General features: G+C 34.8%; 1 protein-coding gene across 1 annotated transcript; it reads right to left on the bottom strand.

Moving 5' to 3' along the window:
• Nucleotides 1-7,293: 7,293 nt before the first annotated feature.
• Nucleotides 7,294-9,111, bottom strand: LOC145577412 (stem-specific protein TSJT1-like). The gene is made up of 4 exons (XM_081634832.1): nucleotides 8,808-9,111; nucleotides 8,356-8,596; nucleotides 8,116-8,236; nucleotides 7,294-7,732 (listed from the first exon to the last, which is right to left on the bottom strand). The coding sequence occupies exons 1-4, from the start codon at nucleotides 9,026-9,028 to the stop codon at nucleotides 7,539-7,541; spliced, it is 777 nt and encodes a 258-aa protein (XP_081490958.1). The 5' UTR covers nucleotides 9,029-9,111; the 3' UTR covers nucleotides 7,294-7,538.
• Nucleotides 9,112-9,812: the final 701 nt, after the last annotated feature.

Here is a 9,812-nt window from a genome sequence, read left to right as displayed (position 1 = left end):
GTGTGTGATGTTGGGTTTATATAGGATGGTGTGAAAAGATGGATAAACAAAGATGCAAGTTGGTTTTGACAAAAGGTACAATAATAATATATCATTGTGATCTGTCAATCTAATCTTCTTTTTTTAATTTTCTTTATGAATGAGTCATTTATTCTACCTATCCATAATCTTCTTGATAAGAAATAGTCCTTATTAAAGTTTTGGATTAAATTAATGATGATACACGTTGTAATTTGTTGAAATATCCTAGATTTATATTTGAACATTTTCTAACATAAATTAAGCAATACTTTTTAAATGGTGAGAAAAAAAAAAATTATACGAGTAATATTGCTAGTGGTATTCAACTTTAGGTTTATTTGAGTGTTGTACAGCTAGATTTTGATGTTTTATCTAATGTTTGTTTCGGATGAATTTGTTTTAATTACTCCGTACATCATTTTAAAACCAACGTTATGTTTTTAAAATTGTGTAAACTACAATATGTTTAAAAATAGTCCGTAGTAATCTCGTTCTTTTCAAAAATGAAGAGAGTATGTAATAATTAAAAAAAAAAAATCTCATTTCTCAAGATAGTTTAAGATACTACGCATAAAAGGTAAAACTATTACAGAGTGAGTATTAATAAATTAAAATATCAATAAAACTCTCTTTCAAAAAATAATATCAATAAAACTCTTTTAGAATGTTTTGTTAAAACTATTTAACGGGTTATAATTAATAAGTAACATTAGCATCCTGCATTGAAGGGTCTGTTCTATCCACTTATTTTAGGTCCTATAAGCATATATAAGATAAGGTGGACTTTTATAAAGTTATCGTAAGACGGGTTAAAGTTACCCTAAAATTATTTAAGATTACCTTACATACTACAAAAGTTATCATTCTTCTAACATAAATTTTACCTTTAAAAAATACTTATAAAGTTATAATTTACTCCGTATTAGATTAATCATATAACATGCATCCATTAGAAACTACACATTAAAACACAATCAAACTCATTACAAATTAAAGCTTACCCTTAAAGGGATTAAAATTATCATAAAAATTGTTATTTTATTACGTTCCTTTTCTATATCGGACAATACTTTATGATAATTCATGATAGCTGATCTCAAACGCTTTGATAGCTAGTGTTGTTATTGTGAAATCAATAAGGATAGTTGATTCAATGAAATTACAAAAAAATGATACGGATTTTAGTGAGAAAGTTTTCTTATCTTAATGGTGATATAGATCTAAACTGTAAAAAAAATAATAATAAATAAATAAATAAATAAAAATAAAAAATCATTAATCGAACATGATAATTTCTTAACATGAATTAAGGTCAAAGAACGTGCCATAACACAGTGGTTAGAAAATGTTGAGTTTGTTTTAAAAAGTGGAGAAGTAAAATGTGACCAACTTCTAAATAAATTGTTGTTTACTTCATTTGGAGTTTATCCACACATTAGAAAGTGACTTAGATGTGAGTCAGCATATAAGAGTGATTTAAAAAACATAAAATTGCTAAAAGGTTCTATTAGATCATCCTTTTTTTTTTTTTAATTGACAATAGTAACTAACAAAACAAAAGAAAAACAAAACTAAAAGGAATTCAAAAAGACCAAAACAAAATTCTACGCTCACACGCCCTTCTAGCAAGCCAATGGGCTGGCAGAACCCAGGCCCGAGGCACTTTGGAGATCCAACAAACGGTGAGAAAATTCAAAAGACGACGAATGTTGCAGAGTAACCAGAAACAGGAAACATCCGTCGATTGACTTCCCCGGATAAACGAAGTCGTGACCGCGTTGTCTATATAAATGGAGACACTATGAAAACCCCTATGGATAGCAGCCTGAAGGCCCCAACAACACGCCTGAAGCTCGGCCTAGATAGGGGAAACAGCGCGACAAGCCCGGGAACCCCCCCCCCCCCCCCCATGACCGCATCAGAGTCACAGCTACGAAAGACCCATCCCGTGCCAGCCGAACAATCCGCTGCAGACCATGCTCCATCTACAATCAGACTCATCTGCACTGGATCGGTAGGACAACCTCGAATACAAGTAATAGAGTGAGAGATAGAAGAGGAGCACAAACTCTGCTGAGCAGCTAAAACCTGAAACGAAAAAAGACCAGCCTGGTCTCCGCGGGAGACCCAATCATCAGCTATAGCTGGGATGGAAGAAGGAGAGTACAGTGCATTCCTAAAAATATATTGGTTCCTCGACAGCCAAATAGCCCAAAGAAAGCAAATAAAAGAATGAAGATCCCTCCATTGCTTAAGAAGACCAAATTGTGAAACCAGATCAGAGAACCAAAGCTCAAAAGGCTGCCCTGACCAGAAGGAGCGATCCCATAACGGAAATCTGCGAGCATACATGCGTCGAATAAATGAGCAATCCCGAAAGAGATGAGAAGTCGAGTCAGAAGCCTCTCGACAAAAAACACAAGTGGGATTGACCGAAACTCCTCTTCGACATAAAGAAGCTGAAAGCGGTAAAGCATCATGGAGAATCTTCCAACAAAATATCTTTAGTTTTGGAAGAATAGGCATTCCCCAAAACTTTTTCCACCAAGTATCTGAAGCAGGTTGACTGGCCACATTCTCCATTGAAAGACGAACGAGCATAGAATAAGCTGTATTAGTCGAGAAATTACCATCCTGTAAAAACTTCCAGTACACAAAGTCGTCCATAAGCTGCTGAGGGCGTTCCGCAGAAAGAATGCGAGACGCCGTGGGAGGATCAAAATACTTGTGAACCAATGATGTGGATCTCTCAAGACTCTCACAAGGCTCGCAAGCTATAATAACATTGGATCTTCGGATTTTAATAAGAACTAAAGAAATTACACAAAATTAAATGGATAGTACTCTAATTCTCACAAGAATAGAGGGTCTCTTCCTAGTCGCAACTAGAAGATGATCACGAGTCGCAACAAGTGATGTTTTTGATTAACAATCAAACGAGCAACGCTAAAAAAGGATTAATTCCCAAAATAAACTCTCTTCATAAACTATTATTGATATACACCCATATTTATAGGGTGACAAATCGTACAAAGATAAGATAGGAAATTAATAATTATATCCTAAAATAAGATAAAATATTAAGAATCCTAATCCTAATATATCTACTAATCATATTTTAACCAACTACTAAATCTATCCTAACATAAATAAATTAAATAAATAAATATCCTAATGGCTAAAACTCTTAAAGCCTAAAAATAGGAAAAATCCTTTCAAGTGAAAGGTAAAAACCCATAGGCAAAAATCCTAATAATTAATAATAACTAAAAGATAGTGTAGGCTTTCTTAAAATTCCATGAATTTTCAAGAATACCCATATTGGTCTATTGCTCCCGTATCAACCAATGAAGGTTCCCACGCATAAGAACGCGGATTAATGATAGAGGACACATGAGTAGGGACTTCCGACTCACCAACACCAGATTTAAACTGAACAGAGCCCCCCAGGGCCCAATTATCATCCAAAATAAGCACCTTGGAACCTGTGCCAACTTTCCAAGCGATACCCTTACCTATCGTCTGCATCCCTATAGCTAACCCTTTACTCCCCCAAGATCTGCACCCAGTCCTGGAAGGAGGAAGAGAAAAGAGGGAAGGGTACTTAGCCAACAACAACTGGGAGGCAAGAAGCTGAGGATGTTGCCGAAATCGCCAACATTGGCGGGCTAATAAAGCAGAATTGAAGTGCTCAACACTACGAAGCCCCAAACCTCCCATTCCCTTGGGAAGATGCAAAAGGGAAGCCGAGCGAATAGCCATCCCCCTCAAGGGCTCAGAAGACTTCCACCAGAACCAAGCCAACATGCCATCAATGGTACGACAAATCGAAGCTGTAAACTTAAAGACCGACAAATATGATTAAAAGATGCTACCAGCACATAGTAGATGACAACTAACTTGGCTACTACAGACAAATGAGCTGATCCCAAGTCTGCAAGACGCTGAGACACTTTATCCACCATAAATTGAAATTCAGAAACCTTACGCCGACCCAAATCCACTGGCAAGCCTAGATAAGAACCAAAAGACTCCTTACTTTGTAACTTCAGGCACCCAGCCAAATAATCCCTGTAGTCAGAAGGAGTGTTCGGGCTAAACTTGACAAACGACTTCTGTAAGTTAATGATCTGGCCCGACATACCATAGAAATCAGACAGTATGTCAAGCACACGATTATAGGCGTCCGGTGAGACATGGAAGAACAATAGAGAGTCGTCTACAAAGAACAAATGAGAAATAGAAGGTGCTCTTCTAGAAATACGGATACCCTGGAACAGGGACCGTGCCTCGGCTTTACGAAGCATAGCCGAAAGAACCTCCATACAGAGAACAAATAAGTAGGAAGAAAGAGGATCCCCTTGACGCAGACCACGGTGAGGATGGAAAGGAGGCGAAGGGTTACCATTAACTAAGACCTGATAGGAAACCGTTGAAACACATTGGCAAATAATATGAATCTAGTATAGAGGAAAGCCAAAGTTCTGGAGTACCTTAAACAGAAAATCCCATCCGACCCTATCATAGGCTTTGTTCATGTCTAACTTCAAAGCAACATAAAAACGCTTACGAGCTATAGAGGAATTCATGAAGGAAAGAACTTCATGTGCCATCAAGGCATTATCCGAAAGCAATCTGCCAGGAACAAAGGCATTATGAAACCCAGAGATCAAGGACGGGAGAACAAGCCTTAGACGACTGGTAAGGCATTTGGCAATGCACTTGTAAAGCACATTGCACAGTCCTATAGGACGGAATTGAGACACCATCTTTGGACATTCGATCTTAGGGATCAAAACTAGGAATGTGCGATTCCATTCTTTGAGCATATGACCATGAGCAAAGAAATACTGAACCGCTGTACCAACAAAATGACCAACCTCCGACCAATGAGTCTTGAAGAAGGCCGATGAAAACCCGTCCGGACTCAGGAATTTATTATCCTCAATATTAAACATAGCCTACTGAATCTCTAACTGAGAAAAGGGAATCAGAAGCTGTTGTTGCTGCTCTGGAGAGAGATGTGGGAGCTCAATACTTGATCATCCTTTATGACAATAATATAATGAACGAAAGTCCACGTAAGGCAATCAACTTTTATAAAAAATCGAAATTTATGCAATCCAATTATCTAACTTATCTATTTAGGGTCTGTTCTAATTGACTGAACTGAGCTTAACTGAACTGCACTGAACTTATTAAGTTGAACTGAACTGAATTGAACTGAACTGAATATTTTATAAGAGAAGGAAATTAAGATAAGAACAGAACTGAACTTATTGGAGCTGAACTGAACTGAACTGAAAATAAGCTGAAGAGAACAGACCCTTAGTTTATTTTCAGTCCAATTTAGTTTAGCTTAACTCAGTTCGTTATGCTACTTGCATTGTACTCGAATTAAATCAATTCATTTTTGTTACTTAGCTTGCAGTTGTAGGGGTGACTTAGGGCCTGACCTGTTTAGCTTAATTTCAGTTCAATTTAATTATTAATTTCCTTCTCTCATAAATAATTCAGTTCAATTTAGTTCAATTCAGCTCCAACCAATTCAGTTAAGTTATTTTCAATAAATCGGAACAAACCCTTAATAGAGTTTTCTCATTAACATAATTACACATATATATAAATATAAAAAATGTCAATAAAAAATATTAATAAATAAAAAAAGGCCTGAAAGTTTTTATGTTGTACGGTTGCCAAGGTTCTACAGTAGTTATAAACTTATAATTTATAGAATTATTGTAGTATTTTATTTGAAAGTTTTTGTAACTAATCTCAATTTAATTGAGTTTATCTATATAATAATCTGAAGTTTTATTATCTATACATATATGAATTTATCTAAATTTTTTTATCCGAAGATATTTGAAATTATTTCATTGCATCATAGGTCAAAACTTTTCGATTTCTAATCTGAACTTAATTACGATGTACTTCGTATAAAATAGTGTCTAAATGCAATGAGTTGATGTAGTAGAAACTAAAAGTTGTAAAGTGTATGTTTCATGGGTAAAATCATTTTTACAACAGTTAAATCTTATTGATTTTAGATTATACTTTATAAAGTACCTCTACACTCAACGGTAATTAATGACTATTATGAGCAATTATAAGTAGAGGTAGAAATTAAACTATTCAACTCGGGTTCAAACTCAGCCAATTCATTCATGTCGAGTCATAATTATTTATGTAAGAGTATTTTGGCTCAAGTAAGAGTCAAGTCAAATAACTTTGGGCTCATTAGCTACTATTCAACTCAGGTTCAAATTCAACCAATTCATTCATGTCGAGTAATAATTATTTGTGTAAGAGTATTTTGGTTCAAGTAAGAGTCAAGTCAAATAACTTTGGGCTCATTAGCTACTTAGTTTATTATGAGATGGACGGAATCATTTCTTTTTATTTGAGTTAATTTCAATCATTCTCTATTTTGAGTTGGATTGTGCAAGTTAGTTTCAATTAAACTAATTTAAGGGCCTGTTTTGATTGACTGAACTGAGCTGAATTGAACTAAACTGAACTTTTGAACTGAACTGAATATTTTATGAGAGAAGAAAATTAAGATAAGAAGTGAACCGAACTAAACTGAATTTATTGGAGCTGAACTGAACTGAACTGAAAATAAGCCGAATAAAACAGGTCCTTAGTGTATGATTCAGATATACAAAGTATATGTTTAGTACTTTGATTGAGTCCGTTCAATTTTGGTACAGGGTCATTAGTTCTAGTTTTGTGTCTTATGTGAGGTGATTGGTGAAGATTCGATTTTAAGTTTGCTTTTGTGATAAGGATATGGTATTACATTCATGGCTAACCTAATCATTAATCTTCTTGCATAAACAATTGAATTACAACCTTTTTTGCAATTTGAATAAGAATTTTAACGTCAGTCAGAATTTATAATATAGGCAATATTATCCGATCAGATCTCACCAATTTTTTATTTTTAAAAAAAATAAAATAAAAAACTTGCACACTTGTTATTTCCAGTATTTGGCATTGATAGGTGACGTTGCGTGGAAGTATAGTTGTATCACGGGAAATGATTTTAGCACACATCTATGTGAGAGTACAATTTTTTATGCTTTTCTCATATAAGGGTGTGTCAAAATAAATTCCTTGTATCACTTATATGTGTGTATGTGACATCATTGTGACTATATATAAATTTCAAATAGACGAATATCTGATACCATTGTAATCAGAGATCATACCAAGATAGGTTCATAATTAAAGATGATTTGGACTTCTATTTTAAAAAGTTGGAAGACATTAGGAAGGTTTCCTTTACCATAAATTAAACACAACTCAAAGTAAACTGTACATATAAGGGTACATTTTACCCTCATGAAGAGTGGGGATACGATCTAACACAAAATAAATCCCTAAATACATAAACTATGAGGAATGCTCAAACAAATCAAAATAAACATGGAAAATGGACGACTTAATTGTATAATTAGACCCCAAAATCGACAAGATTAGCGACGAAAAAGGCTTAAATTAGTGATGATAATTCAAGCTTGGGAACCAGATAATGCCCAATTAGCTTCACTTCCAACTCTAGGCATAGTGGCTTTCTTGGAGCTGATATCCACCTTAAAGTTAGCTCCACACATTGCCCCTTCACTGTCTATTCTTGGCATTGCCTTCATTTTGTTCTTCGGATGCTCGAAACTCATTAGCCCTACTTCACTATGGTACATACACCCTGCAAAATCATATGTATATGTTACAATCATGGACAAGTAATTTCGAGTGTTCAAGAGCACATTTTATACTCGTGTCATTGTGTGTAAGAGTCTCAAGGACAAGTCACAATAAAATGAAAAGTTTAAATAAGATTATTTTATCCCATAATTAATTGTCACCCTATTAACAAAAAGTTGAGGTCCCATCAATATTAAAGTTTAGTGGTGAGTCAGTTAGTGGTGACCATTGGACTAGGCCATCCTAATTGTTAGGCGTATCATATTTTTATGGTTAACCAAATTTGTGGATCAGGTCAAATCGGGTCGGTCTCAGCTTGAACCGGCCTCGGTGGACATTACTTAAAATAGAAATTTAGTTATAAAAGCCAAACTTGAAACCTACCAGATGGAAAAGGTGCAAAAGATTTAGCACAACTTGCTTTAATAACATCCAAATTGTCAGAAATAACCACAGATTCATCAGCAGCAATTCCCCAATAAAGTTTCACTCTTTGATCTGCCCCCTGTTTTTTCAACACATCATCAAACAACTATCAGCCAAATTTCCTTTAAATTTATCAAAAAGTAATTAATTTAAACATTTTTAACTAAGGTATTAATTCATAATTAATTAAGTAATTACCAAAGCCGTAAAAACAGTTCCAGCATTTCCATCATAGATAACAAACCCAAAGCAACCTTCAAGATCCTTAAGAACTTGATCAGCCGGGTACGGGCCGCGGTCTCGGAGGGTCCGATAAGCTTCAATGACAAACATTGCTTCATTGGTAGCCTTGCCTAGACCATATTGCTTGATCAACGTGTTCAAGTTATTCAAATTTCCGAAGAAAATGCAATACATGTTGTCCATGCCGCAAAAAATCCTGCTCATCATAAAATAAATTCACATTACTTTTTAATATTAGGTGTAAAAATAATAATACCAAAAATATACCATTCAATCAATATTGGTACAAGACTACTATGTCCCCATTTATTAGTTGTTAGTTTAATTTGTCATGTTAAGGGTCAAATTACACTATCTACGTGACTATTAATTAATGATCGCGGAACAAATTATGGTGAAATGAGTACCTTTGTTGGTGAAGTTGTGGGCCTTTGGAAGAGGAATAAGCAAGAAAAGCAGAATCACCAAAACCAATAGAAAGAGGGGCATTTTGGGGATAAGATTGTTGAAACATCCTAACAATTTCTTGAGGGTATTTGGGTTTGTTACCCGACCCGGATGGGTGTGAAGCCGGGCTGTTGAGCTCCTTTGGTGGATCCACCAAACCTTTGTTGAATATTGCCAACATTTTCTCTTACCAAATTAAAATGAATGAAAAATTCTCAAAATACGAAATTTGCAAAATATTGGATGATGAATGATTGAAGTGTTGTGAATGAATGAATGAATGGAGGTGTTAAAAGGTTGTGTATTTATAGTAGTGGTGAACAGAGAATAAAAGAAAAAAATTAATTATTAATAATACAAAAAGCTCATTTTCTATTGTGGATAAGGTCGTAATCTAAGAGGCTCCTTTTAAATAAAATAATTTTTTTATGAAGACATGAAATAATAAATTATACGAATAACTTATCAATTTTTTTACGGGTGTTATATTTTGGAGGTGATACTAGGCGTTAATGTTGTACTTCACTTTTTTAAATAGGTAAATTGTGTATAATTGAAGGTTATAATAAAGTTTGGAATCATATATAATCATTACTATGTTTATATAAATATCCGTGATAGTCATGAGGTAATGAAATATGTGAAAGTTGTAAATGAGTAAAATGACCGTTTGGTCACAGGAAGGTCCTACTTTCCTTAGACTCGGAGGTAGTAGTTAGAATGTTGGTGGATGAAGTTCCAGCCAACTCTCCTTTTATACATATTATTCGTAGATGCCAAGCCTTAATTGCCCAACGAGAGTGGGAAGTGGTAGTATCTCATTGCTTTAAAGAAGCTAATCGCGCGGCCAATTGGCTTGCTAATTCTGCTACACAAGACTTGGTTTTATTTGAGGCGATCCCAAAGGATCTTTATACTGTTTTATTGGAGGACTTGGGGGGAGTGGCGTTACCTCGTATGGCCCC

Source organism: Chenopodium album, chromosome 14 (genome assembly GCF_948465745.1).
Source record: "Chenopodium album chromosome 14, dcCheAlbu1.1, whole genome shotgun sequence".
In the NCBI taxonomy this organism is placed as follows: Eukaryota; Viridiplantae; Streptophyta; class Magnoliopsida; order Caryophyllales; family Amaranthaceae; genus Chenopodium; species Chenopodium album.
This window is presented reverse-complemented; position numbering and strand designations above follow the sequence as displayed.

Coding starts and splice junctions, on each gene's coding strand:
- LOC145577412 (XM_081634832.1), bottom strand. CDS start 9,028: ATGTTGGCAATATTCAACAAAGGTTTGGTGGATCCACCAAAGGAGCTC. Junction 8,597..8,807: donor CCACAACTTCACCAACAAAG/GTACTCATTTCA, acceptor TATGATGAGCAG/GATTTTTTGCGGCATGGACA. Junction 8,237..8,355: donor GAACTGTTTTTACGGCTTTG/GTAATTACTTAA, acceptor TTGAAAAAACAG/GGGGCAGATCAAAGAGTGAA.